At 44.6% G+C, this 23,075-nt stretch overlaps 1 protein-coding gene across 5 annotated transcripts; it reads left to right on the forward strand.

Moving 5' to 3' along the window:
* The first annotated feature begins 252 nt into the window (after positions 1–252).
* On the forward strand, positions 253–19,044 carry LOC145118954 (BRI1 kinase inhibitor 1-like). 5 transcript variants are annotated; one of them, XR_013713560.1, is made up of 3 exons: positions 254–1,362; positions 2,691–2,965; positions 18,881–19,044. XR_013713560.1 is itself a non-coding variant. In XM_079054603.1 (2 exons), exons 1-2 carry the CDS (start codon positions 396–398, stop codon positions 18,913–18,915), a joined length of 1,002 nt encoding a protein of 333 aa, XP_078910729.1. In that variant the 5' UTR covers positions 253–395; the 3' UTR covers positions 18,916–19,041. The 5 variants fall into 5 exon arrangements, 4 of the variants coding, with proteins under 4 accessions (XP_078910729.1, XP_078910728.1, XP_078910730.1 ...); XM_079054603.1 differs by lacking the exon at positions 2,691–2,965 and having other exon boundaries at positions 253–1,362; positions 18,881–19,041; XM_079054602.1 differs by lacking the exons at positions 2,691–2,965; positions 18,881–19,044 and adding an exon at positions 5,489–5,635 and having other exon boundaries at positions 253–1,362.
* The last annotated feature ends 4,031 nt before the right edge of the window (positions 19,045–23,075 follow it).

A 23,075-nucleotide genomic window follows, 5' to 3' on the forward strand; every position in this document is an offset into this window, starting at 1 on the left:
TTGAACCCCTCACCTCTCATATGAGATAGTCACTCCATACCGCTAGGCCATTGGCCCTTTGGTTATAAACCGTCTGAACAGAAACAATGAAATCTACACATACACCCTGTCAATGATCAATGATCACTAATATTTTAACATGCTTATAAACCGTCTGAACAGAAATAGTTTAACATTCATGGTCTTCTCACCACCACACCCTTTCCTTTATTTCATTTCATTTATTTATTTTGTAAATATATGTCATTATAAGGACAAACAACTCAAAGTAGCCTGCCCCTAACTCTAGTTGTTCTCATTCTCTATCTCTCTCTTCTTCTGAGCTCCATAACTTTTTGTTATCCAATTTTCTGTTACTGGTTGTCAGGAATTGGGTAAGAATAGAAATCGTTTGTATGATGGATAACGCCGATGATGAGGAAACTTACTTGAATAAACAAGAATCAATGCTATTACAACAAACTAGCCAAAATCCATGTTCACCACCGTCTTCACCACCACCAGCCACCGCATCACCTTCCTCAGTCTCTTCATCTCCTACTCATGAATTCTCCTTTACCGTTTCTCTCCACCCAAACCTACCACCAATATTCACTCAACATCATAATTCTGATACTTATGATAGCGATAACAACCAGAAAACCGACACTACTAGTTCTCTTCTACCATATCCACCATTGACAGCTATTGACTTATCTCCAGCGGATGATATCTTCTTCCACGGCCATCTCCTTCCTCTTCCTCTTCACCTCCTATCTCCTCTCCCTGTCTCCCCTCGCTCCTCCACAAACTCAATGGACAGTTATACCCTCCCCAGCAACCTCTTATATGACCCAACCAACCCTATCGGAAACACCAGCTTCCACTGCCACCACCAAACCGCCTTCTCCGATTTCGAAGAGCCTGAGGTCGCCATTAGCAATCAAAACCGACCAAAGTCCAAATCTTTTTCACTCTTTAGCATACCCAAATGGAAAAAAAGGTGTGATGATGAGAGAGAAAGAGGTGAAGATCAAAATACCAAGAAGCTGAAGTTAGATTTAGGTCAGCTCATCAAGAGGTACATGAAAATGGTAAGGCCTTTGTTGTCATTTCCAAAGTCGAGGAGGTCAAATACGACGTTTAACCATCAGTCATATTCGTTTTCTGGAAACTCGCTGAGTTCCAAGAGTAGTAAACCGCCGCATATGAATAGAGGTGGTAAGAGAAGAGGGCAGTTCTCGGCGCCGGCGTCTATGCGGACTTCTCCGGCTAACAGCGGAATCATTCTTAACTCGGGGACTGTGAGTCCCGCCAAAAGTACAACAAGTGAAAGCACCATGGAAGAATTACATGCTGCAATTCAAGCTGCTATTGCTCATTGTAAGAATTCCATCGCCATCGAAGAGAAAATTCAGTCCGAAAATTAAATCATTTATCAAATTTAGATACGTCGACGTCAAATAAAGAGTCCAGGTGTTGATCAATTTTAACACGCCAATCTTCTTATAGAGTAAATAATAATGTGCGTCGTTTTATACACGAAATATCAACATTCAACCAATCATATATGTCTGACTAACCGATAAGTGGTCGTAGTGTTACGGCTCTTTATCTATTTACGACTGACTTTGATTAATTGCCACTTATGAACAACTTACGTATTTCTAAAGAAAAATGGAGATTTATAACGTTTTTTTATCTCTAAGATTTTTGCATTGTAAATAAAATATCATACATGCTTAAAACTATGTCGCATTTATTAGATAAGGAAACATTCCTTTTATATTCAAACTTAAACTATTTTAAAACTATATAATTTTATTAAAGATCGACAAGCAAAGTGGAAACAATTCTTTGAGAATTAAAACGTAGACCAACAGAGAAATGATTGGCAAAATTGCATGCATGTATAGAAATCTTTGATATCTGATCAAACTTATCAAAATTTTGCGTCAAAGAAGGATTATAATAGACCAACGAAACTTTGCTATTAATTAGTAGTTTAATTGAAATTTGCAGGGATACAATAAAAGAAATTCATTGAGTGGCTAACTGGAACTGGGGAATGAGATTAGCGATAGATAACTGATTTCAGAAATGATAATTCGATTTACAATGATCGTATACCAAATTCACGATGATGATTAAAAAACACGACGACAATCCGATATGTGACTTATCCATATGTATGATCAAAACATAATGCTAAAAAGTAAAAACGTAACACATAGATTAAGAGGCACATAAACAATAAAACCATTGAGAAATCAAATCAAGAAACACCAAAAAAGAAAGTTATTTGTTTCACATAGATGTCAAATCAAAGTCTAATAAGCAATTCTTAGATATATGCTATCTCTAATTGTTATACGTGCATTCATTGGTTTACTTTGAAAAACAACTCTAATTGTTATACGTACAATCACGCATTCGTTTTTCTTCGATCCTCAAAGATATCTCAAACATTTAAGTCCACTACTGTAAGTCAAAGTTTAACAAGTTTCTCAAAATACCTCACACGACAATAAACACATACAATGCATACATACAAGGCCTACAAGACAATGTTGGACCGCCTATTGGGCCTTCAACATAAAGTTGGATTGGCCCCTTGGCTTTCAGAATAAAGTTGGACCTCCCATGAATCTTGGCATGCGGCACACAGCTAGACCGCCCTCAACCTAACCATTTTTCTTCTTAACAAATAGGACTGACGCTCCCTATGGCGAATTGCTCGGTCGGATAAACTTTTTGCCCAACAATTCTTGGAGCTGAGAGGACAACTCCTGCATCTCAGGTGGTGCGAGACAATATGGCATCATAGCAATCGAGGCTGCTCCGAGGACTAAATCGATCCTAAGCTCAACATGTCTCTCCGGAGACACACTAGACAGATCCTCCATAGAAACATCGAGGAACTCACAAACGGCACATCAGAGATCAAACGCTTATTCTCCTCTCGAATATCAACTATATAAGCAAGGTATTCCGTATAACCCTGTTATAAACATCTCCTACCTCTCGCGACAGAACAGAAAGATGTACCAACTTCCGTACCCTCGCTGTAGATGGGCATCTTGATGGAATTTCTAGGTTATAGCTACGTATACAATGCGGAAAATCACTTATCAATTAATAATAGCACATGCAACCTATAATGATATATGTCTTAACACTTTCAAGGCAACATACTATGAATAACAAAACTAACGTGAACCCTAGCAAATTTGAAAACAAGGAATTAGGGTTACATACCTTTGATTTGTTATTGTAAAAAAATCACTTCAATCCTTCCTTCGTAGAGCTTGGAAAGCTAGCACCAAAACTATGATGCCTCTAATGGTTTGTATCAAAATCCTAGATATAGACGAGTATTGAGGAGAGAGGAAGGAGAGGCAAAAATTCGGCTATTCTTCTGATCATACAAATGGCTGAAAATAGGAGACCCTAGGGCCCTATTTATACCAGATCACGAAACCCTAGAAACCATAATTTGAGCATATAACATTATTATTTCAAATCCAGGTGGTTATTGTTAGATATTAAAATGCTTGACAGGTGAATTTTTATTTTTAACCTATTAGTTTTAGTGTTTTTTAGATTTTAAACCCTATGACTATAAATAGTTTAGGTCATTTTTTTAGAGAGAGCCTCCTTTTTACATAGTATTTTTTTTACTATAGACAGAGAAAGTGAGAGTTCATCTTTTTCATGTGAGGTTTCTTCACTGTAACCAGATCTGATGATCATATGAATATAAAAAAAATTTCACTGATTCCTTGTTTATCTGAGATTGATTCATCTACTGTTCTTAATTTCCACACTGTCATCTCATATTATTTCAATCTAGGTTCCTACAATTAGTACCTGTAACACCTGTTCCAGGTATTACTTAATTATTCATTTAAGTTTTAAGGTTTTGTGCGTGGACTCGGCGAGTTGGGAGTTCAACTCGTCGAGTAGATGCATCATTGGTGGATGCGGGATAGAGACCTACTCGATGAGTAGGAGCTGTAAAGAGAAACCATAATTTTTAGGGTTTTCACCCTATTTAAAGAACATGTCCTACCTCTTGTGGCATCCCTTAGCACTCTATCAGCCAGAGAAAATCCTAGATCGACCTTGCACCCTCTTGAGTGAAAGAAAGAGCCTTTGCGAGCAACTTTGGGGTGATTGTGAAGAACTTTAGAGCTTGAAGAAGAAGGAGATAGGAGATGAACAGTAGATCTAGCATCTACATCATATTGGACATCATCCTAAGGTATAAAGTCGTGATCTTGATCTCTAGTTGCTTAGATCTGTTTTCTTTGAAGTAAATGGCCATTCTTGGTGCAAAATGGATTCAAAATTGGGTCTGGACTTATCACAAGGATATGGTCCCAGACCTGGACCTCTTTCGGTCCCAAATGACATAAAGTTGCTTCCTTTATGCAGTTTAGTCACTTTCCATGCACATAAACTTTGTTAGAAGCCTATTTTTGAAGTAATAGCCTTGTAGGGCCTTGCATGCACGTAAAGTTTGCAACTTTACGTGATACCTACACTAGGAGAGATTAGATCTGGAGTTTGGGACCTTAGATCCCACTGAAAAGGGCTGAACTTGAAGAAGACTGAAGGAACTCGTCGAGTCGCTTAGCTGACTCGACGAGTCGAGTAGGGTTTACCCGTTTTCGGGTCTCCCGAGTGTTTTCGGTTGTCAAGAGTTTTCGGTTGTCATGAGTTTTCGGTTGTGTACAAGGAGGGACTCGTCGAGTTACACAGGAAACTCGGCGAGTCGATGAATTACTCAGAAAACTCAACGAGTTGCTGGATGCACTCGACGAGTTGAGGTCAACATGGACTGATGACGTTGACCGTTGACCTTGAACTTTGACCAGGGTTGACCAGAGTTGACTTTAAGGGAAAATATGATATTATGACAAGTTAATCACATGGTGATTATAGGCAGTTGTGTGGAGCAGCGCGTGGGACATTCCTGATTTTAGCTTGTCAGTTCGGCATTTGAGAGGTGAGTCTTCTCACCATACCAATGGGTCTAAGGCACCAATGCCGGCCCATTTTATGTGATGCAGATTGTTGATTGATTATACGATATGATAGTATGACATTTGCATGGAAGACCACGTGGGGGTTCCCGTGACATTTGGTATAAGACCTTGGAGGGTTTCCATGGCATCCTAGTATATCTGTTTGTATAGTTTGCATTATGTCTTGTTTGGTAGTGAAGACCTTGTGGGGGTTCCCAAGGCAGGAAGACCTTATGGGGGTTCTCAAGGCAGGAAGACCATATGGGGGTTCCCATGGCAGATAAGACCATGTGGGGGTTCTTGTGGAATTAGGTGTAAGACCCTGGAGGGTTTCCATAGCTTCCTTATATGTCGTATGCATGGCTTATGTGATATGTGTAGCTTTGTAGCTAATACAATATGTATTATGTGGATTGTGTGTGGGGTATGCTCTAGGGGACTCGCTAAGCATTAGCTTACAGTTTGTGGATCTGTTTCAGGTACATCTGAGCCCAAGGGAAAGGGAAAAGCTTGATGGCGCGGCGTGCACTCTCACTCGGGCATTTTATGGGACACTCTGATATTTTGAAATAAAGTTGTATTTGATATATGATTTTGAAAACAATTGTAACTGGTTTTTGTGGATGATGGAATTGTGTTTTGGGATAATTAAAAATGAAAATTTTCTTTGAAAAATTGGGTCGTTACAAGTTGGTATCAGAGCCTTGGTTTGAGGGATTCGGGCACACTCTCGGGTGTGTCAGGACTCAAACTAAGGAAATGGTAAAATTGTTTTTTTTTAAAAAAAGTTAAAAACTTTTAAGACTGGAAAAGAGGAGAGTGCAACGCGCGTGATCAGCCGAGCCAAGTAAGTAGTTCCCCAATATGTTAGCCATGTTATACTGATATTTGAGCTTTGATAATCGTATGGATTTTGCTATGTGTATGCCTTTAAATTGTATACGGTTAGGAGCTTATAGCCTAAGAATGATTGATTTGGCCTTATTTCCTGTTCCTTGTTTAGTTGTGGTCCTAGGGTAGAATCTCTTATTCGAAAGTCTATTTGATCCTTTTCTGTGTATAATTTGCATGCATAAAGGCAACCTATAACACCCATAAAAATTGAGCCAAATTAAAACATTTTAATTCATTAAAAAACCATTAACTTCATACATCTCATTTTCAAAATAGTTTATTATCAGAGTATCCCCCCCAAAACCATATCATATAAATCATAAAACATGAGGAGCAGTACGATCACGCCTTCGCCTTGCCACGATCTCCTGAAGTACCTGAAACAATACACTGAAACTGTAAGCCCGAAAGCTTAGTGAGTTACCCCTAAAATACCAACCACACATAAACATACTCATAACATATCACAAATAGAACAGTCACGCACATCGGGTCTACTGTGTGACTGGTCGAAAGATCCTCAACCAAGAGTCCTCCCGTAACCCATCAACCAATCATATCGCGTAACCACTCGTACCTGGCCTAATCAGCCTCGGGCTGGAATACCAACACACCAGGTCCAATCAATCATAGGGTTCGGTCATCCTCATGATGGAATACCCCAGATTGAAATACCTCCTCATACACAACTCAAGCCTACAACCATACTCGAAACCAAGGACCTTGTCCTTGCGTCACCCTCGAACCCTTCGGTTCGACACAACGGAGTGCAATCCACTCACACCTCCCTATCACGATCTCTAGGTCCTTGACCTCCGACTGTAATATCCTTATGCAGTCCTCAGCACCAGTCCAGACTACTCTCGAGTCTGTTAACCTGCTGTCTCACCTTCCTCTGTCCCAATCTCCAATCGGGAATCCCTTTCCTTCTCCTCTTCCAAGGAGACCGAAAACATGCATGCGCATCATCCAACATTTCCACAACCTCAACGGGCATCCAACCCGTATGTGCTTCCATATATCTGGTACAATCTCAGTTCTTGCTACCAAGCACTTTCGATCATCCATTTACTCTGCTGCCTTCCCCTCAGAGGACCCACGCTCCTTCCAGAGCTACATACCTTCCATTTCCAGGAAGTCTACTCAACAACCCTTACCGCACCTATAAGTGCCACAGAGCTAAACTCCACTTTACACTATCCATGTAGAGCAACCGTTATTCTCTAACTCCCATATACTCTGAATCCGATCACATAACTAACAAGGCCCACGCACGGCCTCCAGCCATCTCCATCATCATGATCAATACTTGGGGCCAGACCATATCGATTACTATTGCATGGTGACATATTTACTCATTCTCCTCATATCGATCCACTATCACATACAAAGTCTTCAGCGCGACTGGACCGCCTTTCCAGGCCTTCAGCCTATCTGGACCACTCTCAGAACCTTCAGCATGTCTGGACCGCCCTCCTGGGCCTTCAACCTATCTGGATCGTTCCCCGAGCCTTCGGCCTGACCGGTACGCCCACCGGCCTTTAGTCTATCCGGACCGCTCAAAGACTGTCGCACATCACCATGATCCATTCTTCCTGGAAATCTCTCCCATGCAGTCTGTTCTAGCCCTATTGGGGTTCCGAACTCCAGTTCCATTCCCGGAATCCTTTCCATGGCCTAAACCCAGGCCTCACATCGACCAACTACCTTAACTGAAACCATGGTCTGTTCCCTGTCCCACTTGTCTATCACTTGCTCTAATCATGCCACACTCTCGGCTAACAACACTGATAAATCTAAACAACTAACCAACCCTGGATACTTGATGTTTTACCGGAGAATTTTCCGATTCTCCCCACTTAGTATACCAACTACTAACTTCCGCTGACAAACCGTCATAACTCGATCGACCTTACTTGATAAAGTTCTCTCTCGTCTCCCGGAACTAAATCCCTCCGAAGTGAGAAACCTTCATAGAATACTCTCCCGTCATCACACATCCCGAACTCCAAGGAAGTTCGAATCCCAACTGAACACTTATTGCATCGCAGTCGCTATTCCTAGCAACGAGATCATATACCTTATCTTTCGACCAAGAGTCCTCCTGAACGCTACTCCTAACTACTAAGATCCTCAATCATACTACAAAACATGCGGACAATGCAGACAGATTTACAATACCACACAAATAACAAGATAACAAGATGGAAACATACCCGCAACTGCATCTGGCTCTGCCCTGACCTCCTCTGATGTAAGCTAGAATGGGCGTCCCTGAGCCCTCGGAGGCTCCGCTCCACCCTGACCTCCACCCGTAATCCTCAAAGTGGTCGGCGCTGGAGCCTGCACCGGTCTTGCAACAAGCTGTGGACAGTTGGCCCTCAAGTGTCCAACTTGATGGCAGTGATAACAAATCCTCATATCCTGTACCGGGGCTGACGGACGGCAATCCCTCGCATAATGCCCCTCTCTTCCACACTTGCGGCACGCAGCACCGGACCTACAAACTCCGGTATGACCCTTCCCACACTTCTCACAAGTGTGGCTGCTCTGACTTCCAATCCTAGAGTCAACGGTCTTAGGCCGTTTCGGCGCCGGCTGCGACTGCACCGGGGCCTGCCTCTGCTCTCGTAACTACAACTCCATCTCTAACTCACGCTGCCTGGCAGCCTCCTGCAACTCTGACAAGGTATCACACCTCTGCGTGGACACAAACTGCCTGATGTCCCTTTTGAGCATACTCAGATATCGGGACATCTGAGCCTGCTCTGAAGCAAACTTTGGGCAAAACATCGCCCTCTCAGTAAACATCCTGGTGATCTCCGTCACCGACTCTGAATCCTGCTTCAACTCCAGGAACTCCTGAGCCAACCTCTCTCTCTCAACCCATGGAACATAATGGGTACTAAACATTTCCCGGAACTGATACCACGTAACCGCAGCCTGCTACGCGTCAGAATAAGATCCCGTAGTCAACCTCCACCAATCCTTCGCTCCGAGCCTCAAAAGGTTCAGAGCACACCTCATCCTCTGATCAGCAGGGCATGAACACGTGAAGAAACAACCCTCCACGTCTGACAACCATCTCATAGCAATGATAGGATCCTGAACTCCATCAAAGGTAGGGGGCTTCGTGTTATCGAAGTCCCGATACTGAAAACCTCGACCGGATCCTCCCCCTACCGCTGTTACAACCGCTATAGCTGCCGCGGCAGCCGTCTCAGTAAGAGCTGCATAACGATCATCGAAGTACTCTCTCATAGCGGACTTAATAGTCCCAAACAACTCCGGGATCTGACCCCGGGCAATCTCGACCACCTCCTCGTGGATAATCTCCCTGACCCGATCCTCTGTCAACATTGGCCCCTCCTGGCCAATAATCTTAGGTGCCACTGGGGCCTCCTGCTCACCCTGTCCTGATCCCGATCCGGATCCAGTCACGACACGCCTCGTAGTCTCCATACTGCAATACACCAACGAGACCCTTAGACACCTCGCATAACCTCCGAGAACTATCCTCTAACCAGCAACCTAGGGGTTGTGACTTCCTTGGCACGCGTATGGGTCCTGTGCTTTCAGTAGTACAGGCCCATACTACCTTCCACACCTACCCATATTTGTCTCAAGTATCACCACAACACCCTAATAATATACATCACACAACGAATGCTCAATATCTTATAACTGGCCTCCCGGCCTCACACAACCCACCCATCCATGAAACTTCCACCAACCCTGCAGCACTAGTGTATGCTAGCCATACATGACGCTGGACCCTATAGACTTTCGAATATCCAATCCTACCCTAAGCTCCCAATCAAACAAGAACAGAACATAATGCCAAATCAAACATTCTCAGGCTATAAGATCTTAATTATACACAGCCATGATGCATACACAAATAACTACAGTAATGATGTCAATCTCATATAAAGGAAACCCTAGGCTAGCAGGCATCATGTAATCATGCAATTCTATCATGCAATTTCCTGAAGATCCCTAGCCTAGTACTAGCATGCTGTTCTAACATATCACATAATCAAATAACTTGTATGGTATTTTGGGGTCTACTTACTGGCTCTGGCTGATCGTACCCTCTGCATCCTCCTTTACTTATTTTGAAAACCTTTTGAAAACCATTTTGAAAATCCCTCCTTGATTTGAGACTGGATTCACACGAATGTTCCTCCAATTCACTCAAACCAAGGCTCTGATACCAACTTGTAACACCCATAAAAATTGAGCCAAATTAAAACATTTTAATTCATTCAAAAACCATTAACTTCATACATCTCGTTTTCAAAATAGTTTATTATCAGAGTATCCCCCCAGAACCATACAATATAAATCATAAAACATGAGGAGCGGTACGATCACGCCTTCTCCTTGCCACGATCTCCTGAAGTACCTGAAACAATACATTGAAACTGTAAGCCCGAAAGCTTAGTGAGTTACCCCCAAAATACCAACCACACATAAACATACTCATAACATATCACAAATAGAACACCCACGTACATCGGGTCTACTGTGTGACTGGTCCGCCCGCACCGGGCCTTCAGTCCACCTGGTCCACCCTCCGAGTCTAGCCATGTACATCAAGTCTACAGTGTGATTGGTCCGCCCGCACCGGGCCTTCAATCCACCTGGTCCACTCTCTGAGTCTACAGTATGACTGGTCCGCCCACACTGGGCCTTCAGTCGGCCTGGTCCACTCTCCGAGCCTCGGCACGTCTGGTCCGCCCTCTTGCGGCCTTCAGCCTATCCGGACCGCTCGCTGGGCCTTCGGAATATCCGGTCCGCCCTGGGTATGTTGGCCTACAGCACAAAGCAGGACCCTCCTCAACCTAACCCTGTCAAACAACCATGTGCACATAAAACAATTAATCACATAACAAATCCTCAACCAGACAAACAGTCTAACAGATCACATAGCATATCAACATCCTAACCAGGATTCCGACCTAACCGGTCACTAGCATAACATTACCCTATATACCGGGTACCGACCTTAACCAGGTCACTAACATAACACCATCCTAAATACCAGGATGCAGATCTAGCAAAGCAATAACATAACAACAATACCCAGATTTCCATCCGATAAAGGGCCGGCCTTGGTGCCGTAGACCCTGTCGATATAGTAAGGATAACTCACCTGAAATTGCCGACTGAAAGGATAAGATCAGCTGCTCCGACCACCGACATGAACTCCACCACCGAACACTACCAAAGAACCAATTCCATAAATACCAAAATCACCAAAATACCCTTGGTAGACAAACTGGTCAACTCTTGGTCAAAGTCAAAGTCCTCAGTCAAAGTCAACCTCCCTGACTGACTCTACTCGCCGAGTCGACCCGTCGAATCGTCGAGTCCCTATACTCAGAAACTCCCGTAACACGACTCTACTCGCCGGGTCACCCCAAGACTCGTCGAGTCCAACGATCTCCGAGTCCCATCCTGTTCAACTCACCGAGTCACCTCCCGACTCACTGCTTCAAGGTTTAACCAGAAAAGATTGGGGTTCTGTGACCAGACTCGTCGTGTCCAAGAACAGACTCCCCGAGTCCAAGACAATCTTCAACAGACTCGCCGAGTTGTTCTTCCACTCGCCGAGTCCATGCACATGTTCATACGACTCGTCGAGTACACCCATGTGACTCGTCGAGTCCCTTTAGTTCTCAATCCATAAAGAGGCTTTTCGAGCCATGAAGAGGCTCCAATCCATAGATCCACTCTTCTACAGCCAAACCCTCACATAAAGTTGCAAAGTTTACGTGAAACCAAGGGGATATAAGTCCAAAACACTCTAGGGCTAGGGTTTATGACAAAGGGGCTTCACCAACAACTCAAAGACTGATGCTTTATGACTTTCTGGACCAACACAAGTCTAGATCTGAAGTACCAACCTCAGATCTAAGCTTCTAACTCGAAATAGCTCACAAACAAGCTATGGAACTCCACATCAACCACCAAGGATGAACCAAAAAGGAAATCAGCATAAGATTATGGCTTTTTACCTCTGAAATGTGCCCAAACAGATGTAGATCCCAGATCCACACAAGCCCCTTGATGTTAGCCATTAATTCCTCAAGCTCTTTTCACCAATTTCCTCTTCCAAGCTCCAATCTCCTCAATAATGAAGCCTCACACGAAAATTAGGGTTTCTGGAACTCTCAGGGGGATTAGGAGGCTAGGAGAAGGACATAAAGTCCTTTAAATAGGGTGTAACCCTCGGGATTAGGGTTTTCTTCCTACAACACCAACTCGTCGAGTCCAAGTCTCCGACTCGGCGAGTTGGCCACTTAAACCCTGATAGAATCCCGCTCCGACTCGGCGAGTAGACGGACCTACTCGTCGAGCCCCTTTCCTAAATTTACACTTTGCACCCTCCAACTTCTTGCTTCCGAACTTGGGATGTTACACAACCTGTTATGATTGGTCTGATTGATGTGCGTAGAGCAAATCTTAGGATAGCCTAGGATTTGAGGTATGCGGTAGTCTGTGGGATATCGTTATTTGGGACGAATTGGGGTTATCAGGTAGAGCCTTGAGGAAAGGTACATGTAGGTGTGGAAGGTAGTATTGGGCCCGTACTACTCAAAGCATAGGACCTGTACCCAAACTAATGCTAGATATGACAACTCTAAGGAGGATCGACGTGGGAAGATCCCTTATATAGATGTCCTAATTATTATGGTTTATGACATTTCATGTCATCATGGTGATAACACGCTTTGGGACAGGGGGATCAGGATCTGGATCCGGATCGGGCAGCGGTACTGAGCCCATTAATGAGAGGTTGTGCGAGATCATTGCAGCCGAGGTTACGAAGGGCATCCTTGACGCTACCCCAGTGATCTTTGCGAAGGTCAAGGAGGGTATGATGGAGATCATGCAAGAGAGGCTCAGGTCATTCAGAGCCGAGATTGCTGCAGGCCAAATCGGGGTCCGAACTTCCTCGTTTCGGGAGTTCAAGGCGCGTGGAGCGCCGAAGTTTTTCAGGGTCAGGGACCCCATTGTTAGCCGACGCTGGATGCCGGACATTGAGAACGCCCAGTGCACGAGTTCTTGCCCTGATGCGGCGAAGGTGGGTTTTGCTTCCTGTATGTTGAAGGATCGAGCCCGGGATTGGTGGGGAGAGGTGACCAGCCAGGTGGGAGCAGCCGGTGTGGCTGAGATGACATGGGTCGAGTTTTTTTTGGCGATTTGGCTTGGAGTTTGCACCGGCTATTGAGGTGCAATGGATGGTGAGGGAGTTCCAGGAGCTCCAACAGACCACCGAGACTGTGGCGAAGATCACCGCCAAGTTTCGAGAGCAAGCATTGTTGATCCCGCAATATGCTACCGATGAGGACATGAGGAGGACGAGATATCATTCTATGCTGATGGATGATATCTGGGAGTTTGTGAGCTTTATAGGGTGCAAAATCCTGAATGAGATGACTGAGAAGGCCCGTGAGTGGGGGATGGAGTTGGATTTCCGCACCAAGCGGAAGCCTGAGCAGGCACAGGCAGCAGTAGGTCAGGGTAAAAAGCCTTAGACCTCGGATTCATCCAGTAGGGGCCAGAAGGGTCGTGGCCGGTGTGCCAAGTGTGGGAGATCTCATGGGGGAGCTTGTCGGGGGACGAACCCGGTGTGTTATATTTGTGGTCAGCCGGGCCACGTGAGCAGGGACTACCCCAAGAAGGGATTGATATGTTTCCACTACAACCAGACCTGCCATAAAAGGCCGATTGTCCGAGGTTGCAGGGAGGAGGAGGAGTAGTGGTGGCGCCCGCGCCCACCACGATGAGGATTAATGATGGCCACCCTGCTAAGGTGGATGCTCCAGCAGTGAAGAGTCGTGCATTTCAACTGACTACCGAGGAGGCTCAGGCAGAGCCAGACGTTATGGTTGGTACGTGTTTATTCTTCTCTGCTCTCTATTTATTTGTATTGCTTATACGTGCATTGTGTTTATGTGTAAGGACCTTTTTGGTCAATGGTATGTCGGCTCATGTTTTGTTTGATTTGGGTGCTACCCGATCGTTCGTGTCTCTTGCACTTAGCAAGAAGGTCCGGGATGCGCCGAGAACTTTGGATTCCCCGCTTGAGTTAGAGATTGCTGACGACCGCACTGTGAGTGTTGCGAGGGTGTATCAGGACTGTGTCCTGAACATGCTTGGAGAGAGGTTTCGCATTGACTTGGTTCTAATACCATTGCGAGGGCTGAAAGTGATTGTCGAGATGGATTGGTTGGGGGCCGATGGGCCATGATCGACTATGAGCGCCAGTTAGTGAGAGTTCGAACCCCAAGTGGCGGAGACTAGTTACACATGGTGAGAGGGCCTCGGAGGGGCCGACTCTCTATTCTGCTGCGAGGGCAAGGAGATTTCTACAACATGGATGTATGGGATTTCTGGCTTATATCTTGGATACGAGGGTTGAGACCACAACAGATGTGGGTAGTGTGCCGGTTGTATAGGAATTTCAGGATGTTTTTCCCGAAGAGTTACCAGGAGTGCCTCCGGAGAGGCAGATGGAGTTTTGCATTGATTTAGTGTTGGGTACTGCTCCGATAGCGAAGGAACCATACCGGCTAGCACCGCCCGAGATGCAGGAGCTATCTACGTAGCTTCAGGAACTGCTAGACCGGGGATTTATCAGTCCGACCAGTTCCCCGTGGGGAGCTCCAATCCTAGTTGTGAAAAAGAAGGATTGATCACATAGGATGTGCATTGATTATCGAGAGCTGAACAAACTAATGGTGAAGAACCGTTATCCGCTACCGAGGATCAATGATTTGTTCGATCAGTTGTAGGGTGCGTCTTGGTTTTCCAAGATTGATCTTCGGTCAGGATACCATCAGATGAGGATTCGGGATGAGGACATACCGAAGACAGCTTTTAGGACCCGGTATGGACATTATGAGTTTGTGGTGATGCCATTTGGGCTCACCAATACCCCAGCAGCATTCATAGATCTCATGAACAAGGTGTGTAGACCGATGCTGGATCGGTCAATGATCATTTTTATTGATGATATCCTGGTCTATTCTAAGACCGAGGAGCTGCACGAGCAGCATTTTAGGGAGGTATTGGAGACCCTGAGGGCGGAGAGGTTGTATGCCAAGTTCTCCAAGTGTGATTTTTGGCTGCGGGAGGTACAGTTTTTGGGGCACATCATCAACCAGGAAGGTATTTCGGTTGATCCAGCCAAGGTGGAGGCTGTGTTGCGGTGGGAAGTACCGAAGAATGCTTCCGAGATCCGTAGCTTCTTGGGTCTAGTGGGCTATTATCAGAGATTCATCCAGGATTTCTCCAAGATTGTTGTGCCCTTGACCCGCTTGACCAAGAATAATATGACATTTTGATGGGGTGTGGATCAACAGTTGGCCTTTGAGACCCTGAGATGGAGGTTATGCGAGGCTCCAATTCTAGTACTACCCGAGGGGTTAGATGATTTGGTGGTGTACTATGATGCATCAATTTCAGGGTTAGGTGCGGTACTGATGCAGAGGGGGAATGTGATAGCTTACTCCTCGAGGCAGTTGAAGCCTCATGAGGCGAATTACCCCACTCACGACCTGGAATTGGGGGCAGTGGTGTTTGCCCTCAATATATGGAGGCACTACTTGTATGGAGTGCGGTGCACCATCTATATTGATCACAATAGTTTGAAGTATTTGATGGATCAGCAGAACCTCAATATGCGACAGAGGAGGTGGTTGGATGTGCTAAAGGACTATGATTGTGAGATCCTATTCCATCCCGGGAAGGCCAACGTAGTGGCCAATGCTTTAAGCCGCAAGGCGGAAGGTTCCTCGATTGGGAACGTTTATTTCAGGATGATCGTGATCTCTCCATTGTTGGATATGATCAAGGAGGCTCAGGTCGAAGGGGTGAAGATGGAGAATTGGAAGATAGAACAGATTCGAGGGCAATATCCTTTGTTTGTTAAGGATAGTCGTGGCTTTTTGACACAGTGTGGCCGGGTATGGGTACCGGTGACTGGAGGGGTGAGGCAGGAGATATTAGAGGAGGCGCACAAGTCCAAGTTCTCTATACATCCAGGAGCTACAAAAATGTATAGAGATTTGAGACTGAGTTACTGGTGTCCCTGCATGAAGCGGGAGATCGCCTGGTTTGTAGAGCGGTGCTTGACCTGCAGGAAGGTCAAGGCCGAGCATCAGCGACCTCATGGCAAGGTTCAGCCGCTACCCATTCCCATGTGGAAGTGGGAAGAGATCACTATGGACTTCATTACAAAGTTACCGAGGACGACAAGGGGTGTGGACGCCATATGGGTGATCGTAGACAGACCGACGAAGAGTGCCCATTTTATTCCGATCTCTGAGAGTAAATCCGCCGAGAAATAAGCGGATATTTATGTGCGAGAGGTGGTGGCTAGACACGCTATGCCGGTATTGGTAGTCTCTGACAGGGATGTTCGGTTTACATCCAGGTTCTGGAAGAAGTTCCGCGAGGAACTGGGCAGTCAGCTGCATTTTAGTATGGCGTATCACCCCCAGACGGATGGCCTGAGCGAGGACGATCCAGACACTTGAAGATATGCTACGAGCATGTGTATTGGATTTTGGAGGGAGTTGGGATACATACCTTCCACTGGCAAAGTTTTCGTCCAATAATAGTTACCATGCCAGCATCGACCGACCTCCATTTGAGATGTCGTACGGTAGGAGATGTAGAACTCCGGTATGTTCAGACGAGGTTGGACACCGGGTCATGGGGAGCACTGAGGTAGTACTCAATAATAATGGACTGATTCGACAGGTGTGCGACCGGCTGCGGGTCGCGCAGAGCCGCCAGAAAAGTTATGATGACCGGTGGCGATCGGATCTCGAGGTCCAGGTGGGGGACTTTGTGTTACTGAAGATGTCGCCCTGGAAGGGGGTCATCAGGTTTCAAAAGAGGGGCAAGCTAGGACCCCGATATATAGGCCCGTTTAGGATTACGGCCCGGGTGGGCATAGTGGCATATCGGTTGGATCTGCCGGATGAGCTCAACCAGATTCACAACACCTTCCATGCGTCACAGCTTCGGAAGTGCGTCACTAACGAGGCCGCAGTCGTTTCGTTGGACGACATCCAGATGGATGAGAGCCTAAACTACATCGAGAGGCTGGTTGCAATCTTAGATAGGAACACTAAGGTTCTTCGGAACAAGGAAGTGAAGTTGGTAAAGGTGCAATGGCAGCACCGAAGGGGCTCCGAATGGACATGAGAGCCAGAGGATGAGATGCGAGACCACCACCCGGACTTATTTGGGTCAGCAGACTTCGAGGACGAAGTCTAGTTCAAGTGGGGGAGATTTGTAACACCTGTTCCAGGTATTACTTAATTATTCATTTAAGTTTTAAGGTTTTGTGCGTGGACTCAGCGAGTTGGGAGTTCAACTCGTCGAGTAGAAGCATCATTGGTGGACGCGGGATCGAGACCTACTCGACGAGTCGGAAGGTCGACTCGATAAGTAGGAGTTGTAAAGAGAAACCCTAATTATTAGGGATTGCACCGTATTGAAAGTACATGTCCTGACTCTTGTTGCCTCCCTTAGCACTCTATCAGCCAGAGAAAATCGTAGATCGACCTTGCACCCTCTTGAGTGAAAGAAAGAGCCTTTGCGAGCAACTTTGAGGTGATTGTAAAGAACTTTAGAGCTTGAAGAAGAAGAAGATAGGAGAGGAACAGTATATCCAGTATCTACATCATATTGGACAGCATCCTAAGGTATAAAGTCGTGATCTTGATCTCTAGTTGCTTAGATCTCTTTTCTTGGAAGTAAATGGTCATTCTTGGTGCAAAATGGAGTCAAACTTGGATCTGGACTTATCACAAGGATATGGTCCTAGATCTTGACCTTTTTAGGTCCCAAATGAAATAAAGTTGCTTCCTTTATGCTATTTAGTCACTTTCCATGGAAAAAAACCTTGTTAGAAGCCTATTTTTGAAGTAATAGCCTTGTAGGGCCTTGCATGCACGTAAAGTTTGCAACTTTACGTGATACCTACACTAGGAGAGATTAGATCTAGAGTTTGGGACCTTAGATCCCACTGAAAAGGGCTGAAATTGAAGAAGACTGAAGGAACTCGTCGAGTCGCTTATCTGACTCGACGAGTCGAGTAGGTTTTACCCGTTTTCGGGTCTCCCGAGTGTTTTCGGTTGTCAAGAGTTTTTGGTTGTCATGAGTTTTTGGCTGTGGACAAGGAGGGACTCGCCGAGTTACACAGGTAACTCGACGATTCGATGAATTACTCAGAAAACTCAGCGAGTTGCTGGATGCACTCGACGAGTTGAGGTGAACATGGACTGTTGACCTTGACCGTTGACCTTGAACTTTGACCGGCGTTGACCAGAGTTGACTTTAAGGGAAAATATGGGATTATGACAAGTTAATCACATGGTGATTATAGGAAGTTGGGTGGAGAAGCGCGTGGGACATTTGTGATTTTAACTTGTCAGTTCGGAATTCGAGAGGTGAGTCTTCTCACCATACCAATAGGTCTAAGGCACCAAGGCTGGACCATTTTATGTGATGCAGATTTTTGATTGGTTATGTGATATGATAGTGTGACATTTGCATGGAAGACCACGTGGGGGTTCCCATGACATTTGGTATAAGACCTTGGAGGGTTTCCATGGCATCCTAGTATATCTATTTGTATAGTTTGCATTATGTCTTGTTTGGTAGTGAAGACCTTGTGGGGGTTCCGAAGGCAGGAAGACCTTGTGGGGGTTCCCATGGCAGGAAGACCATGTGGGGGTTCCCATGGCAGATAAGACCACGTGGGGGTTCCCGTGGCATTAGGTGTAAGACCCTGGAGGGTTTCCATGGCTTCCTTATATGTCGTATGCATGGCTTATGTGATATGTGTAGCTTTTTAGCTAATATGATATGTGTTATGTGGATTGTGTGTGGGGTATGCTCTGGGGGACTCACTAAGCATTAGCTTACAGTTTGTCGATTTGTTTCAGGTACATCTGAGCCCAAGGGTAAGGACAAAGCTTGATGGCGCGACGTGCATTCTCACTCGGACATTTTATGGGATACTATGATATTTTGAAATAAAGTTGTATTTGATATGTTTTTGAAAACAATTGTAACTGGTTTGTGTGGATGATGGAATTATGTTTTGGGATAATTAAAAATGAAATTTTTTTTTGAAAAATTGGGTCGTCACAGGATCAGAGCTTAATCTTGAAGACTCATATGTTCTTTCAAGTTTTTAAAGATCAGAGATGACATATTTTCATACTTGAATCTTTCTCATGAATCTGATGTAAGTTCTTCTGTTATCCATTGATTTGTAGTCGAAAATTGTTATATGTATATAAGATCTGAAAGATTTATGAAGAAACATTCCACATCTAAAGGGTTTTTGAAGTGTTTTTTAATATGTTTTTCAAGATCTGCATTTTTCACATTAGATCTACACTCATTCTCTTTGAAATATTTTTTTTACTTAAGATCTTTGTTCAGATCTGAACTTTATCATGAGTTCAGTAGGTAGTCATCCACATCTTTTTCAAGAGATCTGGTATTCTGAAATTTGTACTCATTTCCCTGAAGGGTATAGTTTGAAGTGCTCTAGATTTATATGGTCCAGTGATCCTAAGATGGATTAATTATGATACAAAGGTATCATATGATGAATGTACATTGAATTATCATCCTATACATACTAATGAGTTGTTGATGTCTAATCTAAGTGAAATCAAAGATATAGAAAAAAAGGAGAAATAAAAATATGTGATTGTTGCTCCAGTTATAAATGAAGTTTCCCAAGAAAAAATGGTTCAGAAATCCCCAGAAATAGAGAAAGAGAAAGATGTCGCTGATGATCATTGTTCTCTGAATGTTGTTGAAGATACATGTACCAAATTTCATGATGTTATACTAGAAAAGAAAGAAGATACTGTTAAGATTCTTCATACTGGTGATACATCAAATAGAATGCCTCCTAATATTTCATCTAGATCAAGTAATTCTTTTGATGGGATGAAACCTTTCAGAAAACCAATGATTAATGAAGACAAAATGTAACATTCCGTTTAAAATAGATAATTAAATAATAACTGCAGAACCCCGAGATGTAATTTTATTTTTATTTTATATTATATTATTATAGCCAAAATCAAATTATAATTGCGGGGTGTTGGTTTCGGGGAGCCAAATGACATGATTTGGAGTTTTGGGGGTTAAAGTGTAATTTCGTGACTTATTTTGTAAAGATTTTTAATAGTCAGGGGGTATTTGGTAACAAAAGGACTTAAGTTGAAAGGATTTTGGATGGATGGGGTTAAAAGGGTAAATTAAGGATCCGTTTTGAAAGAAAATGGAGAAGGAGGGACCATTTCCGTCATTATGGGTTGAAGTTTGTATGAACCGGGTATATAACCCGCCGATCCCTCCGTAACCCTAACCCTAGCATCATACACCAGCCGCCACCCTCCTTCCTCCTATCTCCGGCGCCGCCACCCTATCACCCATCCAACCGTTAGCCGCCATCGCCACCTCTTAATCGACGTCGTGAGCTTCCAGCTGAGCCGTGCATTGTCGCCGTTGTCCGCTGCCATCAAAGCTGTGAACCGCAGGGACCGGCGAACACCATTCCCCATTAACCGGCGAAACAACAATACTCTTCTCCGTCTTCTTCTGTCGGTGCATGGTCACCGTCGACGCCATTCCGGGCGGCTGTTGCGGCCGACGAAGACGAAAGCCGTGACCTGTCATCGTTCAGCTTTGGAGATCGAAGGATAACGACAATGGAGGCCACTATGGTTGTGGGAGGGACCAGTCAAACTTGCTGCTGTTGGGTCTCGATGTTGACGTTGCTTCTATGCGGTGTTTCGCCGATGACGATGCTGTTGCTGATCTACAGCCCCTGTTGCTGCCATTTCGTGCCATCACTGCCGCCGTACGCCACCAGGTGGGTGGCTCGACTGATTTACACAAGACACCATGTGTGGGTGTGGTTACATGGCCAGAATCATAAGAGGGCCACCACCACCACCGTGAGGTGGTGGCTAGAACCTCCGACCACCGCCTTTCGCCACAGGACGGCTCTCTGTGTGTGTGTGTAATTCATTTTGAGTGTTTATTTTGGATATTGTTGTATGGTTGTTGTATCATTTTATGGCCAGAATAATCAAAGAAAACAACCCGTCACCGCCGTGAGGTGGTGGTTTCCAGCTTACGCCGCTATTTTGCCGCCACCAGCCGCCACCTTGGGTGGCTATGTGCTTTTGTGTGTGTGATTGTTATTTTAGGATGCTTAGATAATTTTTAGCCAAAATCATAACCGCCACCACGAGGTGGTGGCCGCCACCGTGAGCCGCCGTTGACCGCCACTACTCGAGGTGGTAGTGGGTGGTGCCTGACTTATTCAACCCTAGTTGACCTAATGACGCCCTAATTGACCTAAAACCTAACCTTTTGTCTAATGGGAACGCGATTGGGTTGGAAACCCTAATTAGAGTTTAAAAACCCTAATTTTTGATATGGTAGTTTTGGAACTATCGGGACCCGCATTTTTGGACATCGAATTGAAATTTTGAATTAAGCCCGATCATGTTGTATGTTTGGCCTAGTTGATTGACGGACTTAAAGGATTATGTCCTAAATGGGTTAAGTAAGAAACACTTAACCCTAATCGTCATTTTATGTGAAAACCCAAATTTTGCTTGGGCCTTTATATTGAGCTTTGGTGATTGGGCTATTGATGGGCTATCCATGAACAAGTAAATGGACTAAAATATTTGGATGGGCTTTAGGGTAAAGCCCATGTGACGGATTTGGGCCCAATTTGGAAAATTGGGCTATAGATGGTTCATAACTGGGCCTTTATGATTATGAGATATAGGACCATTGGAATGCCAAGTGTTTGGACAAGAATAGATGGTTGGGCCTTAAGGTAAGGCCCATGTGAACGGTTTGGGCCAAATTTGGAAAATTGGGCTATATGTTGGGCTTTGGTCCATTGGTTCACTTTTAGGCCTTTGGAATGAAAGTTGGGCCTTGGGCTTGAATCAAGCTAGGTTGGGGGTAAAGTAGTCTTTTACCCAAAGCATGGACTTATGGTTATGTGTTGGAACGCAATTATAAATTGGTGTTGTTTGATGTTGACAGTTCGGGAACCTGTCATCCAGCAGCTAGGATTTTGCATGCGGGACTTTAGGTGTGTGAGGTGAGTTATCCTCACTATATCAATAGGGTCTAAGGTATCAATGTCGGCCCTTTTCGGATTTGTACCTGGGTTATTGCATGCTGTGCTTATTGATTTACATCCTGGTAGTTAGGATGGTGATATGCTTAGTGACCTGGTTAGGTCGGTATCCTAGTATATACGATGATGTTATGTTAGTGACCGGTTAGGTCTGTATCCTGGTTATAGGATGTTGCTATGATTGGTGATCTGTTAGATCGGTTTGACTGTTATATATGCTAGCGTATGATATTTATGTGCACATGATTGTTTGATTCGGGGGTTAGGTTAAGGCGGTCCTGCTTTGTGCTGAAGGCCAACATACCCAAGAAGGTACGGATAGAATGAAGGCCCTACGAGGAGGTTCAGTCAGGCCGAAGGCCTGGCGAGCGGTCCGGATTGGCTGTAGACCCTGCGAGGAGGTCCAGACGTGTCGAAGTCTCGGAGAGCGGTCCAGATAGGCTGAAGGCTTGCGAGGCGGTCAAGTCAGGCTGAAGGCTCATTATGCATGTTGTTTGTTTATATGGTATGGTTATATCTGTATGGTGTTGGTATTCTGGGGGTAACTCAGTAAGCCTTCGAGCTTACATTTATCGATTATTGTTTCAGGTACTTCTGATCATCGCGGGCAGGCGAAGGGGTGATCGTGCACCTCCTTATGTTTTTATGATTTGATTCTGGGATACTCTGGCATGAAACCATTTTGAAAACAAATTGTAATAATTATGGGTTTTTTAATATCTTAAAAAAGTTTTAAATTGGCATGATTTTTATGGATGTTACAAGTTGGTATCAGAGCCTTGGTTTGAGTGAATTGGAGGAAACACTCATGTGTCTCCAGTCTCAAACTAAGGACAAGGTTTTAAAATGATTTTCAAATAGTTTTCAAAATACTAAAGGAGGATGCAAGTGTACGATCAGTCGAAGCCAGTAAGTAGACCCCAAAATACCTTACGGATTATTTG

The sequence above is a fragment of the Lactuca virosa genome, chromosome 6 (genome assembly GCF_052849685.1).
Source record: "Lactuca virosa cultivar CGN04683 chromosome 6, Lactuca_virosa_CGN04683_v6, whole genome shotgun sequence".
NCBI classification, from domain to species: Eukaryota; Viridiplantae; Streptophyta; class Magnoliopsida; order Asterales; family Asteraceae; genus Lactuca; species Lactuca virosa.

Excerpts from the sequence above, each read along its gene's own strand:
- LOC145118954 (XM_079054601.1), top strand. The coding sequence starts at position 396 with ATGATGGATAACGCCGATGATGAGGAAACTTACTTGAATAAACAAGAA.